Source organism: Cydia amplana, chromosome 24, assembly GCF_948474715.1.
Source record: "Cydia amplana chromosome 24, ilCydAmpl1.1, whole genome shotgun sequence".
Classification (NCBI taxonomy): Eukaryota; Metazoa; Arthropoda; class Insecta; order Lepidoptera; family Tortricidae; genus Cydia; species Cydia amplana.
The window spans coordinates 8,900,540-8,917,334 of record NC_086092.1 but is presented as its reverse complement, the minus strand read 5'-3'; the positions used below and the strand labels follow the sequence as shown (position 1 = coordinate 8,917,334).

The window sequence follows — 16,795 nt, the reverse complement described above, 5'->3', positions numbered from 1 at the left end:
TCGGGTTGGTGTGGTGAAAAAATCTGTGTTTCACTCGGGGGGAAATTTTGTTTAACCCTCGTGCTTTGAAACCCTCGCAACGCTCAAGATTACATTTTTCGAACCACTCGCTACGCTCGTGGTTCAATTTTGGAATCTTTCGCTTGCTCGGGTATCAATATTAGCACGAGCGTTAAAACAACAACTTTGCCCCCTTGTAAAACAAATAACTATTATGCATACCTAATCAGATAAAATCAATTTTGTTCCTGTATGATTATTTTGTCAGTAAATTAATACATTATCCGATTTTGTACGGCTACGTTTAGGTAGCAAAATGACTTCTTACGACTAATACAAAACACAAATTTATTTTTGTAAGTTAACACCGTACGGTGAAATAAAGTCGGCTCTGGCGCTCACCGGCCGCTGGCTGACGTCAAGGATTTTGACAGTTATCGGGTTAACCTTTTGGACGCCAATAACCGATATATCCGCACTAGGTTTAACGCCAAAGACCAATTAATCGGTCACAGACCACAGAGCAACATCGACCAACGTGCATATACATAAATCCAATTTCAGTTTTGACACTTCAATGATGTGGCGATGGCGTCTGTGTGTGACACGGCGTGGAAAAGGTTAATCAAAAATAAAACACAAAATTAGCAAAATGAATGGCACATTTATATTTAATTATAATTATTCATTTTTATAATTAGACCTTTTGTTATATTTTAGACTATACATTTGATTGGAACAGATCAAATGCTTCACGAGTCGGAAACGAACGTCTCCAGGACGATGCGCAGTGCCTTCTGAGCCACAAACAAGTCAAAAAGAAACTTAAACATAATCTAATTGGAAGAGAAAGTCAACTAAACTAAACTAAAAGTGTGAACTAAGCTAACTAAGTTATTTGAACTCGACGCAAGCGAAAATCGCGGGATGTCTTCATATAACGCAGTCAAAAGACCTTACATCTATATAATACATTTTAGAACGAAATATGCCTCTTCGTAACATCTAACGTGCGAAACAACTATTAATTTTATACTTTACACATAATATAATTACTATACCAGTACAAATTATAATTGTCGCACAATACTCGTTGGGTATTACCAAGAGGTTACCTTATAAAGATCGTCATGATACGGTACAAAATAATTAATAATAATTTATTATGCTTAAATGAAAACCAGCCAATAGCGAATGTAAATAAAGTATGGCCGACATTGAGCGATGTATGTACATTATGCATTCACCGGGGATACCGAAATACTTTGGGACATTAATAAATGGAGTTATATACCATAAAAAATGAGTATAATACTATAATAAATTTAAATTCGTAATATTTTCCACTGTATACGTAAATCACGACAATGTGTCGTCACTGGCAATGAGAACACTTTTAATTTAAAACATTGAATTCACGTGAGATCAAATAACGAAATAATTGTATTATAAAAATAATCATTCATCATATAATTTGATTATTACGTTTTTATTATATTTTTACAATAACAATTTAAGACAGGCTAGAATAAACTGTGGTTACAAACGTTTATTATTAATTTATGTTTGAAATAGAACGCTCCACAATAAATTCTAACGTGTCTTTTAGTTAATTGTAAATGCAATCGTATGATATATAACTCTTTTTATTACAATAAAAGGGGTAACTTACAACAATTTCGTTTAGTTGCCTCATCTCCGATAGCTACCGAATAAAAACTAAAAAACGTGTATAAAAAAAATAACTACGAAATCCGTAGAGCTCCAAAAATCACTGGAGTCCTCAAAACTAAGTACGATCTTAAGTTAGCGGCCTATGCGTCATGCTCGACCCAGCATGCTCAGAAATCATCAAACGTGACTTACAATAAAAAAATCACGTCAAGAATCCCGAATACATTTTCGAGTATTTTATTGTCAAGCGATTTTTGGTGAGAGCAGTGGCGAATAACTAAAGAGGGGGGGGGGGGGGGGGGGGGGCCTAGAACACGCATTTACAAAAACAAAAATGAGTATTTTAGGCCTCGTCTGAAAAATGTACTCGGAACTCCGCCTATACTAGGTACGCTTATGGCAGCAAAAAAGAACTTTAAAATCGTAATTAAAAATATCTTTTTTCCGTATATCCTATCAATTAAACTATATATACCTATACATACGCTAGGCTAGTAATGTACAATTCTGCTGTCTTTGGGGTGAAGACATTTTTAATCTCGTTTCTGGGGATGTGTGTTTTAGAAAACTATCCTTTTTACACTTAGTATAGTCCGAGGTAAATGCCGCTACTTTCTTTGGGACATATGCATCATTTGGCCTTCTATGTACCAATTGTATATGAGAGTACCAAGTGACTGACAAAAACAAACAAAAAACCTAGTACAGATGAGCTTGCAGAAAAAAATACAAATAAAAACATGCTTTCTATTTTTCTCCAATATAATAAATACAAATTCATCTGTAATAGGTTTTGAACTAGCCATACACAAAAAAAACATAAAAATTGTACAGGTAATACAGGTATACAAAAATAAAAACGATTACTTTTTTGACAACAGTCCAATTTAACCAAATATTTAAGTACAGAACTTTTAAAATGACTTTAGTAACTCGTCACTGGGTAAGAAAATAAAAACCGTTTTTATCAAAAAATATTAAGGCAACTATGTGTGTATCTTTATAATTACTAGATTTTAAATACAAATATATTTTGCTTGAGTGCCATATGATTTAATAACAACACTTTATAAATTACAACAAAAACACAAAATAAATAAAAAATATATCAAATTCTAATTAACGTATTTGATCATATTTATTCGGAATTTTCTAAATATTCAAGATTTAAACATGTCAATAGTCAATAAAATTCAATTACAAACATTTCGTAACGGTCAGCGATCAAAAACATGTAAACACGTTAAGCCCGCTTTTTGTGAAGGTTTTTATCAATCAAAACATCAAACTCTGATCTGCCACAAACTGTAGAAATATTTTTACGCAATACCAACTTGGTTTCTAACATTTCAAGACATTGCTATACCCGATATAGTAATACTCTAGCAATGCCTTAAGGACACCCAATTTCAAGCCGATATTTCAACTGAAAAAAACCTAAATTCATATTTACATATAATTGAACGCGGACCGTTCCGATACGTTTGATTTGAACTTAAATAAATTAAAGAAATACACACATAGTCGTCGAGCGAGGGCAAGCCTATACATTAGCTTTTAGCACTTTAATAATGCCCTAATCCGGCCAATATTTAGGATTTAGGGTCCACCCCTGTGCCTTCAAGGCTTAAATCATATAATCATAGTACGAGATACTAACACAGTCCCTTAGCAAAACACATTAGTGTTCAATAATCTATTTAAATTAAGTTTACCGTGACAATGACATATGGCTATAGGTTATCCTTGTCACTAACTACATTTAAATAGCTTCGTTGGCTACCTCAAACTTCAAAACAATATATTATTTGCAACTCGTCTCATTTGGCAAACTTTGAAATGCACTTCAAATATAATCAGTAAAAATTAATGTAAGAATAAATACACTAGATGGCATTTTAGGGTGCCCGGGGTCTAAAACATAAAATGAGGAGTGTCTTTTCAAAAGGGTTTATTTTTTTCTTAGCGGTACTTCTAGAGAGAACCTTGCTCAAGAAAACTTAAGGTCCAATTTAGAAATAGATTCCCAGAAAAAATAAACCCTTTTGAAAAGACACTCCTCAAATGTCATCCAGTATACTCTTCGTCGCGATTTTTTTTAATTACCTTTATATTAAATTCTATTTGATATTAAGGTGATAATTGCGCTTCGGGGGCAAGAATTTCTTATCTTTATACCCCTTTTAAATGCGAACGCACATGTGCGTTTTCGGCACTGAACATTTTTAAGCTTGACCATAGAGAAAAAAATACATAGAGTGCTCACTCCATACATCAGTTTTAGTACCAAAAAGACTATTAGCATCTAGCGTCGAGTAGCGGAACTATCAGTACTGCTACTTGACAATAGATGTAGCACCGACCTGAAAGTCTTATGCTGTTGAGATAAGATTTTCCGGTCGGTGCTACATCTATTGTCAAGTAGCAGATGTAGACACATGTATGATGCTAGATGTAGACACTGAAATTAATAGTCTGAACTGATGTATGGAGTGAGCACTCTTGTCTTACTATATTTCTCTATGGCTTGACCTAGCGAGCACTAAGTCTTAATACTTTAGTTTTACGCTTTTCAAAGTGCATTCCAAAGTGGCACCGAACGGGACGAGCGACAAAGCCTCGCCTGGAGTTGAAGCCGCACTAGCTGACCACCGGGGAACCTTATCGTCTGTGTGGTAAGGTTCAGAATGGTCAGTTAACGGTGTGGTGTGTGTGGTGGGGCGCGCGACGCGGGTGCGCGGGCGCGGGTCGCTATTGCGGGGGCCCGGAGGGGGGCTGCCCCGGGAGCTGCCCCATGCCCTGCTAAATAACAAACATATTATTATAATAAGCTTTGATGAAACAAAAGGCTGTTTCTTTTCCTACCTAAACCTCATTTTTTTAGCATTAGAAATAAGGTAAACAATCTTGATGTGCCTTTTAATTGAAAAACACATTTTTAAAATAAGTTACGGTAAATATGTAACAATTATGAATCTAATACGATCTTTTATTGTCTTCTGCTTTCATAAGTAATAGTTATTGATTTTTAAAAAGTGTTTTTCAATTAAAAGACATGTCAAAATCGCTTACCTTCTTTCAAGTTATTTCTAATGCAAAAAAAACGAACTATAAATAATCTTGATTTCGTCGGGTGACAAGCAAAACTCACTAATTATTAAAAAAAGATTTAAACAAAAATCAACCTTCTTTTAGTACTAATATGGTTCACTATGTCTTCGATCTTGTGGTGATAATTAGTGAGTTTTGCTTTTACCTGACGATACGTTTTATTGAAAAATGCTTTAAAAAATTACTTATGAAATCAAAAGACTGTAAATGAACATTATACTATATTATTATGCTATATTATTTATTTATTTAATTAAACTTTATTGGACACATTTACACAAAAAGTACAAATGGCGGACTTAACGCCTTGAGACATTCTCTACCAGTTAACCATTGGGCTAAACATACATATATCATATTAAATATATTAAAAAACGGGTCACTCACGTATTTTAAGTCGAAAAACGCTCGACATGTTTGACGCAGTTTGCGCCGGTCCGTCACCGTAAACGCAAGCTCCTGATGACACTTCTCGGTACGAAGTGAAACATGTCGAGCGTTTTTCGACTTAAAATACGTGAGTGACCCGTTTTTTAATATATTTAATATGTCTTTGTCACACGGAAGTTTTGTTATCAAAATACATATATCATATTATATATTATTATACATTTGTTACATATTTGCTGTAGCAGAAATCTGTTCAAGACATTGTTATCTGTATTGGGGTGTATATTACAGAGTATTTGTATTGTATTGTATAGTACTCACCGGCATGGGTTGGTAGTGGTGTAGGGGGGCTGCGAGCAGTTTGGGCGCCTCTTCCGCCTTCTCTTCCTCGCGTCGCTTCAGACATGCGGCTTTGGGGTTTAGGTTACGCTCTGTAAGTACACAAAAAAGACACATTTTTTTTTTCTTCCTCGCGTTGTCCCGGCATTTTTGCCACGGCTCATAGGAGCCTGGGGTCCGCTTGGCAACTAATCCCAGTAATTGGCGTGGGCACTAGTTTTTACGAAAGCGACTACCATCTGACCTTCCAACCCAGAGGGTAAACTAGGCCCGTATTGGGATTAGTCCGGTTTCCTCACGATGTTTTCCTTCACCGAAAAGCGACTGGTAAATATTAAATGATATTTCGTACATAAGTTTTGAAAAACTCATTGGTACGAGCCGGGGTTCGAACCCGCGACCTACGGATTGCAAGTCGCACGCTCTTACCGCTAGGCCACCAGCGCTCTCACAAAAAAGACACATTAAATTAATAAAATTAAAATCAAATTGAGAGTGCACGAAGTGTAGCCGCCGCGAGCACTCGAGCCTGAGAAAGGACCCCCGAAGGGCCCGAAACATGTGTCGCCGATAGCGACCAATAATTCAAGTGAGTGAAACCGTTGTCATCTAAACAGTTTAAAATATGTCTCACGAAAGTTTAATTTCGAATACTCATCAACACCATTGTTTATTAAAATAGTAATCTTCAAAAAACATTCTTCACAATAAATTCAGGTGAGCCTGGGTAGCCTTTCAATTTGAGAGCCTTGAGAAATTTTGAGCTAAATTTAACTTACAGCCTTTTGGACCCATTTCCTTGAAATGTTAGAACATTATATGTAATTTAATTTCAAAAATCGAGTTACATAGTAGAAAATTCATTGATTAATTAATTATAATGCAAAGTTGTAATCCGGGAGCCCCCGCCAAGACGAGACAAATGGCAAAAGGCAGTGCAGTTTTCTCGGCACGTTTCGTCGTATTTTCGAACCCTCGTAGTTTCGGCTTGGATAACATATAACAGACACATGAATGACGCGTGACTCACCTCTGACTTGCTGCTCCAGCGTCATGATGACTTCCACCGCCATGTTCAGGATCCCCAGCTTGGTCTGTGGCTTGTCGCTCTTCAGGTGCGTCATGCTGAGCTCCTACAAGACATGAATGACGCGTGACTCACCTCTGACTTGCTGCTCCAGCGTCATGATGACTTCCACCGCCATGTTCAGGATCCCCAGCTTGGTCTGTGGCTTGTCGCTCTTCAGGTGCGTCATGCTGAGCTCCTACAAGACATGAATGACGCGTGACTCACCTCTGACTTGCTGCTCCAGCGTCATGATGACTTCCACCGCCATGTTCAGGATCCCCAGCTTGGTCTGTGGCTTGTCGCTCTTCAGGTGCGTCATGCTGAGCTCCTACAAGACATGAATGACGCGTGACTCACCTCTGACTTGCTGCTCCAGCGTCATGATGACTTCCACCGCCATGTTCAGGATCCCCAGCTTGGTCTGTGGCTTGTCGCTCTTCAGGTGCGTCATGCTGAGCTCCTACAAGACATGAATGACGCGTGACTCACCTCTGACTTGCTGCTCCAGCGTCATGATGACTTCCACCGCCATGTTCAGGATCCCCAGCTTGGTCTGTGGCTTGTCGCTCTTCAGGTGCGTCATGCTGAGCTCCTACAAGACATGAATGACGCGTGACTCACCTCTGACTTGCTGCTCCAGCGTCATGATGACTTCCACCGCCATGTTCAGGATCCCCAGCTTGGTCTGTGGCTTGTCGCTCTTCAGGTGCGTCATGCACATGCGCCCGAGCTCCTTCAGGGCTTCGTTTATGTCCCGTATTCTTATCCTGTATACAACGTATTCATTAGACAAAATACATAGAAGATGGGCAAACGGTGAATCGGGTTGGGTTAAAATCTAGGCTTGTTTTGACATACGCAAACGAATCACGGGAATCGAATTCGTGATTTTGATCTTAATACTAAAATAAATAAACATAACAACCTTTTTCAACTCTTAGTATCACGGAGCAGTATGTAAAATATTATTGTGACAATCTATCAGTTTCATTTAGGGTCGTATCGTGACTACAACGCCTCTGACAAAACGGCAAGGAAAGCTGAATTTAAGCTAAGTCACAGAATAAATAATAGTCTACTAGGTACAGAAGGTTCACTCTCTAACAAAACGCATCTATTACGAGTTACGAGAGATATAAGCGCAAACGCGAGCAGGCGTCCGTTCCGTCCGGCCGATATTTCGACGCAGTTACATGCATTTTATAACTGAAGATAGCGGGCGGGTGTCAAAATATCGGGAGCTCGAAAACAATGCAAAAGGTAATCACGGTTTATATCCCGGTCGATATACCTAAGTCTAATGAAACTAACCGTGAATCATTCAAAACTGTTAAGCATACGGCCAGCTTGAACGTAAGCGTTCACCGTTGCCTATGGACGCCTGCAACTCCACGAGCTGACGCTTCCTTTATTGAAAAAAACTCCATACTAGCCCCTCGAGAAACCCTCGCCAGGGAGTTTATTCCCCACTCGGCTCGTGTCCCACGACAATGGCATGATCTCATCGCTTAAGTATATTTCCGAAAACTAAAGAGCTAGCGGCTACCTCGCACAACGTATCAGCATTGCGATACAGCGAAGAAATGTCGCCAGCATTCCTGGTACAATGCCTCAATGGCCTATTTTAGATTTAAGCTAGTTAGGGTTCCGTACCCAAAGGGTAAAAACGAGACCCTATTACTAAGACTCCGCTGTCCGTCCGTCCGTCTGTCAACAGGCTGTATCTCACGAACCGTGATAGCTAGACAGTTGGCCGCTTTTTTTTAATTTCTTTTAGTAATACCACTGTATATATCTTGTTTGTAAATAAATGATTTTCCGAAATGATACTCCTAATTCTACTTCCATCTCATTCGCACTTACCGTTCCCTCGCATTGTTGGCTTGCCGCCTCTCTTTCTCGCGCATGGCCTTGGCCTGAGGGTCCCCCTCGTCGTCTCCCTCGTCCGCAGACGAACAGCTGTATAACGAGCTCATATATAGCTGGTCAAGCAAATCCTGTCAGTAAAAAAGGCGCGAAATTCAAATTTTCTATGGGACGATATCCCTTCGCGCCTTCATTTTTCAAATTTGCCGCCTTTTTCTACTGACAAGATCTGCTTGACCAGCTATAACTACTATTCTAGATTATTTAAAGATACCTCCCATTGTTTAACAAGCTTTGAAAAAAAAAAATAACAAAAAAAAAAGCTTCGAGTTGAATAAAGTAGAAAAGATACTGAAAAAATCAGTTTTTTTTATTAACAATGTTCAAGTATATCCCAAATCCGGTTATTTGTATGTAAATGTGACCTTGATCTTACTTAACCGGTATCTAAGCATATTGAATAAAAACCGGTTTGCATTACCTTCGGTCGCATGTCAATTGGTGTAATATTTTTTGTGTTCATTGTTTAAATATAGAATTTAAGAAAAGTGACTTTTTTTAAACACAAAATTGTAAATCTAAATTGTTTTGTCTTCTTGTAAACAGTATTCAGATTTAGACTGTTTCAGACAGTAACTTTAGTACTCTAGTTCCAGGTTTAACCGCTAAGGAAATTATCATTTAGGCCGTAAAAACAATGGGAAATACCTTTTTACTGAATTGCCTGGATTAATCTCTAATGTTTGAGACAATATTGCACTTATTCTAACCGTGTAATTGTTTAATATCAAATGAATTGATAAATCTTCTTAACTAATAAATAACTTTTGCAATATTTCTCTTCCACTAAAATGCTTTATAAAAAATTCGCCGTTTTTTGAACAAAAACTTAGTAACCGACTATGGAATTACGACTTAGGAGCAAAATATATAAGCGGATGAGTAGTTCAAAATGATGTGCACAGGCTCTTGTTCTCTTAACAACAGTCTTGAGATATTTTGAACACTTCGTCTTAATTTTTTGTTCAAAAAACGGTGAAACAAAACATTAATGTTACCTCGGACGAAGGCGGCGCGCGAGAGAGACAGCCGATCGCCTGTTTCAACAAAATACCGAATCCCAAACGGAAGCCAGAGTGAGAATGGAATTTTGCAATGATCGCCCCCGTACAAACATTTTACATATTTAAAGCACAGTCAGCTCTTGCCTTTTTAGGCAAAAAACAAAGAAACATAACAAAATTTAGTATCTAAATTGTATGTAAAATGTTTGTGTCAAATTGATATCAATATGAGTTGATGTTAGTATTAGTTCAGAAGTTAAACTCTAAATAGCGTATCTATTGGTATTTTCGATTTGAATTCCTACTGAATCAATGATTAAAAAAAGATTTTTATTATTAATTAAAAAACAGTGCACTAAAATGAGACCGTGCACAATTTGTATGTTGTAATTTAATAACAACATTGCTAGGTACCTATGTATAAAAATTCAACAACATTAATTTCTTATCGAAATTATAATTGTTTCTGATAGAGTAAAATGTATTTGTGTTAAGAGTTGTTTTAAAAACTCTATACTTAATTTCATAATAATATGTTTCATAATATAATTACCGATTTGAACCCCATATTAGTGACAAATGGATGGAAAATGATAGAAAACATGCAAATACCTTGTTGTAGTGATAGCCAATAGCTAATGAACCAGCGTACCCAATGTCCTATAATATGTACATTACAGTACATGTACTTACCTTTACTGCTATGAAGTTACAAGTAGCTAGTAGAAACGAAACCACTACATGCATCAATTTTACTCATGTTAAAACATTTTTGTGACCTATTGTTATATTTCTTGGCCACGCTTTTAACTATATAGCGTATAGTTTTGATTTACATGTATTTATTAAGATTTACACCAGAAGAAAACCTAGGAAAAACGTAAACCATAAGTACCTAATATAAGAAAGAGTTGCACACGAAATTGGGCCGTAACCTAATAGTGAGAAGATCGTAAATGGCGTAATATTTTACATACTGCGACCGCATTGTTAAAATGGAATGCTGGAACTATAATACAATACATATGTTAGTTTATATACAAGAGACACCTAAAAGCAGAGTTCAAACATAAAAGAATCTATTTTTAACAATTGCTAAATAAATCATATCATAAACACACTTATTTATTATTAGGACTGTATAAAATTGACACAAGTAAGAATTAATTGCAATGCGTTGCATCTGTAAGATAAGATTACTTTTATTAAGATGTTAGCGTATGTGCTATAGAGGGGCTGGCAGTTAAAAATAGTCCATCTTTAATTGCTAAATTCACGGAAAAACAAAGTCAAAAAATTTAATTTCTGTACCACTTCGAACCTTGTCACAGTGACAATCAATATGAAAGTAGCTGGGGGACTTCAATTATAGACACTGTGACAAGGTACCAAGTGGCTCAGAAATCAAATAGCTTGACAAGAGGATTATTATGTTTGGACTCGAGAAGCAAGGGATGAAAACATGGTATAGACAAGGACAAGTAACACAAGTTTATAAATGATAAAACGCAGGATACAGATGGTTTTATCGTGTATACATCAATTTGTCATAATAAATTACTACGAAAGCCTGTGGAAAAATCAACGAGATGTGTATCAATAATTAATAATGTTGGCATTAGTGTAACCGATAATAAATCGAAGAAAACAATTTTAAGATAAGATATTTTCTTGTTAAAATTGTGTAAACATAAAAAGTATTAAAATAAGTATTAGTAAATAGTTATAATTGATATAAAGATATCGACAATTTAGATTAGGTTTTAGGTTCATGCTATGAGCGGAACCGGTGATTGTTCATACAAATTAACCGGTTTGCGATTTAGATCTAACCGGTTTACGGTACTTACATGTGAACATCGTTTTTCTGAAAAATTTTGACAACTCATTATCAGAAAGTAACGTTTTTGACACAAGATGTATTAAATATAGCTTCAAAGCCGATAAATGACGATAAAACCATCCATCCTTAGGCCTTTTCGCGAAATCGAAAATAGAAATTTATTTATCTGCCTCTATCGCTCGAATATGCAAGAGCGATACAGGCAGGTAACGAAATGTCGATGTCCGTTGTTCGCGGTCGACCGTGTTGAGTCTGTGCGGAAAGAGAAGAGTCGTAGAATGTATTGGATCCCATACATTTCACGACTCTTCTCTTTCCGCACAGACTCTAGTAGTAAAAGTCCTTACCTCTCCCTCACGTTGTTCGCTTGCCGGCGCTCTCTCTCTCGCGCCGCCTTCGTGTCCGGGTCCACGTCGTCCTCGTCCGCCGACGAGCAGCTACTTACAACGGGACAGTTACGCACAGTTCACAAATAGGAAATTGAATAATTTACCCGTTTAGACCACTGACAATCCAACCTCTAGACTGAGCTTCGGCCAATTCTTTCATGAAACCGATGCTGCCAAAAATACGGGGGTGCGGGGGGACGAGGTGAGCGAATCCCGTGCCGTGATTGGTCTGTTCAAAGACACGGACCAATCACGGCACGGGATTGACTCGAAGATGGAGTAACGCTATCGTATGTGTGGCAGAGGGGGTAGCGCGACTATGCTATGTCTAGAGGTTGGATTGTCTGTGGTTTAGACTCACTTGTTTCAAGTCACACAAGTGCGTCGCGGCGCGCCACAGTACGCGATACACGGCCGTCGTGAACGCTGCTCGCACTGTTAGTGCTTGAGAAAGGAGACCTAACACGAAACATGTCGCACGAGTGACTTAAAACAAGTCTAAACTGTAAAATTATTCAATGTTAGTATGTCTCACAACAGTTTAAATTCAAATAGGAAATTGTTGGAGATACAAAATTGTTGACCATTATTAGAAACATCCAAAATTAATAATGTCTTCGGTTACCACGATAGTTACTCATGAAATAAAACTAAGGAAACGGATTTAGTCACCCGTTAACCACGAATGCTGTTCGGGTTCGAACGGGATGTATTATAAAATCATTATACGCGATATAATCAGTTTCCATAGTTTTATTGCATTCCAAAATTAATTTTGATTAGCTAGGGACTTACCGAGCATGTTTAGCATACAAAGGTCCTTAAATATTTGTAATAGTTTTTATCAACAAGTTTGTATCTCCAAGAGCTTATGCTCACACATTTCGATTTAATTTCGTTCAAATTATACTGTTTTTTTCCATTCAATTACTTTCAAATGTTGAGAAAAATATAGTAAGTAAATGCTATCCAGAGTTTTTTGTATGTTCTGTATACCTATATTTCTGGTTACTTTCTTTTATAAAACATGTGTAACATGAAACCAATTTCCGGTTATTTAATACATATATCTATACCGGTACAAATTGGTTATTGTACAAAACCAAATTAAGCTACATTACTTAATACTTACAAAAATAGTCACTACAAAATTATTTGACACAAACAACTGCATTGTACGTACCAGTGTTGGCCGAAACGTTAATGCAATTGAAAATGTTGGCCATTAACCATTATAAATTGAACCGTAAACTGTAATCGTCCGTTACGGTTTAAGGTTCAATTTATAATGGTTAATGGCCAACATTTCCAATTCCAAAACGTTAATGCAATTAAAAATGTTGGCCATTAACCATTATAAATTGAACCGTAAACTGTAATCGTCCGTTACGGTTTAAGGTTCAATTTATAATGGTTAATGGCCAACATTTCCAATTGCATTAACGTTTCGGCCAACACTGGTACGTCCTTTTTTGAGATATCAAAAAAAAACTGGACTGCATTTTATATACGAGTATGTGAGCAATGTAACTTACATTGCATCGGGGCCGGGGCCCGGGCGACACCGGCCGAAGTCGGAGGCCGGGGCGGCGGGGACGCTAGAACGAACACACACTACCTATACAGTCCGAACTAACTGTATCACACTAATCAACATCAGCTTTATCACACGAGACTTGATTCGTCTAATTATTCATAGCTAAAACGAAGTAAATATCAAGTTAAATATCACAGGAAAATCGAGAAGATAAATAAATATAACCCTGAAAGAATTAATGCTTCAAAAATGATAATGATTAAAAACGTAAATTTTTAGACAATCTCCCAAATTATACGTAGTAATATAACAAAGTGACATTTGTCCAACAGAGGGGCACTTAAGGTTAAATAAATATGTTCCATAAACTCGTTTCTTCATATTTGTAGGATGCAGATAAATTGATATAAATATACATGAATTCGCAACTCGTAAAGTACTCGTGAATATAAATAATTAAAGAAACAATTTAATCCGGTTTTTTATTGAAAAATCGTGGTAGCAGTTAACCGGTTTTTTATATAGTAAACCGGATTGTATTTTTTAACTGATATTGGGTTCGGACTGCGTTTGAAAAATATCGAGCGTCGGCCGGCGTCGCGCGGGTCACTCCGACCGACTAGCGATAGATTACAATTTTAACCGGTTACAATATTTACCTTAACGTAATTGTGAATCATATACAGTGTGTGGCCTATAACGCGGGCGAAAAATTAAAACGTAGATTCTACTCCTCAAACAATAAAACTTTTATACAACAACTTTTTGAAATTATGTAGTCTTAAAATTGTCCCTTTTTCAAACAAACGAAATAATATTTTCAATGTACTTTAAATTCCGTCTAATTGACATTGCCCGTCAGTCTTGTCACCGTACAGGCATAATCAATTTCGTAATACATTGCGTGTTCGATTAAATTTTAAAGTGTTTTAAAATACAAACCACAAGTTATTTTTAAAAGTCGCTGAACAAACATTGTCTAGTTTGAGGAGTAGAATCTACGTTTTAATTTTTCGCCCGCGTTATAGGCCACACACTGTATATGATTTAAATTATGTTGAGCTGTAACTATTGTAACCGTATGTACGAATCATATTCATACACATTAAAAAGTGAATAAAATTACAGTCAGGAATATAATTAGTCGAAAATATTGACATATCCTTGTTATTCGAATATGATATATACATTATAATATGTTACGAGGTAAATTTTAAAGCTTATTTTATAATATAATTGTGATTACAAAACAAAATTAACGTGAGACACGTTTTTGTCATCAAAGTTAAATGTAAGCAGAAGCAGAGCAGTTAATAATGAAAAGAAACTTTAATATATGATTAGCATTGAATGAAATCACGTTATTACAGTAATCCATTCCACACCATTCGAGACGTCGAAACAACATAATATGTCTAAAAGATTTTCATTTTTAACCGCATACAAAGGAATACTAAGAAAGCAATAACACAGATTCTTTCAAAAAGCTCTTGGCAATCCATATCATATAACATGACATCATACAGGGCCATATAGTGTCAAATTTGTCTGCGATTCATAAGTATTCCTTTGGTAGTGAACATAGGGAAGGTATGAATGGAGTATACGATATGTATGTATGTATGTGTATGACTCACTATCTCCGGGAGCGCTTGGAGCCGGGCTTGCCGAGGTCGGCGGAGCCAGACGACGAGGGTTTGGAGTCCAGCCCCGAATCCGGTGGCTCTTTACGCTTCTCTGTAAACAAACAAATATATATTCTGGTAAGCTTTTGAAAGACTTAGGGCTCATTTAGACGGCGCGCGAACTCGTACACGATTTTAGTTACATTGCGGACCATGGAGGTGAGGTGACATCAATTCAGCCGACCAATCAAATTACGCAATGTAATGAAACTAGCATGGGAGTCTGAATGAGCCCTAACGTGTAGAGGCGGAATATTTGAAATGGGGTCCCGTTGTTTCCCAAGTTTTAAGTCATAATGTATTGTTTGTCATATTATCATTAGTCATAAAACTGATACCGTTAACATTTCAGGATTTTCGTTAGGTTATCCTATAGATAGGTTTGTTTTATGGCAATCCTGAAATGTGACGCGTTTCTGTACCAAATGAATTATGACTAACGAAAATGCGAGCAAACAATACAGTATGGTTTAAAACTATTTGGGAAACAATAAAGACCCATTTGAAATATATTATGTAGGTACTTTAGACTTCTATTTTTTTTATTCAGACTTATTTTTAGTGCCTTAAATCTACGAATTAAATTACTTCAACTACTTTAAAGATCTTCAAAAGTGTTGTAAATAGCTATTAACTTAATTAGAAAACCGGTTAATTGTATTACGAATTCCGACCGATTACATAAAAAAACTACAGAAAATTAGCTCTGCCTGCCACCGCCGGCTTTGTACAGGTTGAAGTAAAAATCGAAAACGGCTAGCAGTTACAGGTTATCTTTGTCTATGTTTGATGACATTACCAAACTAAAATGTAGTTGGGCGGGACATGTTGCTAGGCAGAGTGATGGCAGGTGGACTAAAATGTTAACCCTTTATAAGGCATAAGGGTGTCAGAAATTAAGCAAAATAGAACCCTATCACATTGCAACAAAGTTCAAAATTATGTGGGAAATATATTCCCTCTGCCTTATAAAGGCTTAACAGAATGGTGGCCGCTTTCGGATGATAGAAGCGCCTGGCGTCCGTTGGCTCGTTTCATTTCATTTTCTTTATTTACGATTACCAACAGATAATACATCTTACATACTCTTGAATCTACATAACAATCATGACTGATGCTTATCTAATTATTGGTAACCACAACTTATAAATTATAGGTAACTACAACTCATTGGGTTGAGATTGCGGGTCACTTCTGGATGAGATTAGCTCAGGACCGGGACAAGTGGCGTACTAGAAGAGAGGCCTATGCCACAGGGCGGACACGCAATACATCAAAAATGATTTGCGTTTATATGTGTGCGCGGCACGTCTGCACACGCGTCATTGAGTTTCTGACGGAATCCTGACATGCTCTCAGTAGAGCGACTTACGCACACATTCATGTCGCGGGGCGAGATAATCCGAGTCGGGGCGGGGCGGTGCGTGTCCGTTCTATATGATAATACTATTACTTATTCTGTGCCTATGCTCAGCAGTGGGTGATAAAGGGCTGATATGATGATGATGATGTTCGATGAAACAGCCACTTACTTGGATACGTACTGGTGTTGGGGAGCACGTGCCGCTCCATCTTGACGGGCGGCTCGCTGTGGAGCTGGGGGATGCCCGGGCCGGGGCCCAGCCGCGATACTGAAATATAAACTTGCTAAAGAATCATCGCAAAATACACCGACATAAGATACTCAGCGTCTAATTCATGTAAGGTACAGTCACCTGCAATAATATGTTACACCACGAAGACCGCAAAAATATCAGACACGATCTTATTTGTAGAGCCATAAGAGCGTCTCACATATTTTTGTTGCCTTCATAGATTAACATATTAT

The 16,795-nt window shown here is 37.2% G+C and overlaps 1 protein-coding gene across 11 annotated transcripts in view; it reads right to left on the bottom strand.

Annotated features, from left to right (window-relative positions):
• Positions 1–5,554: 5,554 nt before the first annotated feature.
• The window catches only part of LOC134659325 (protein daughterless), a 172,073-nt gene continuing 160,832 nt past the window's right edge, over positions 5,555–16,795 (bottom strand). For 6 of the 11 annotated variants that reach the window (XM_063514989.1, XM_063514990.1, XM_063514988.1 and 3 more), the window contains 7 exons: positions 16,500–16,598; positions 14,920–15,019; positions 13,281–13,343; positions 11,704–11,793; positions 8,447–8,542; positions 6,545–7,350; positions 5,555–5,606 (listed from right to left, as the gene is read on the bottom strand). In XM_063514989.1, coding sequence (XP_063371059.1) covers positions 7,176–7,350; positions 8,447–8,542; positions 11,704–11,793; positions 13,281–13,343; positions 14,920–15,019; positions 16,500–16,598 — 623 coding nt within the window. In that variant the 3' untranslated portion in view covers positions 5,555–5,606; positions 6,545–7,175. The remainder of the gene's footprint in view (positions 5,607–6,544; positions 7,351–8,446; positions 8,543–11,703; positions 11,794–13,280; positions 13,344–14,919; positions 15,020–16,499; positions 16,599–16,795) is intronic. The other 5 variants (XM_063514985.1, XM_063514984.1, XM_063514982.1 and 2 more) reach the window with 5 other exon arrangements.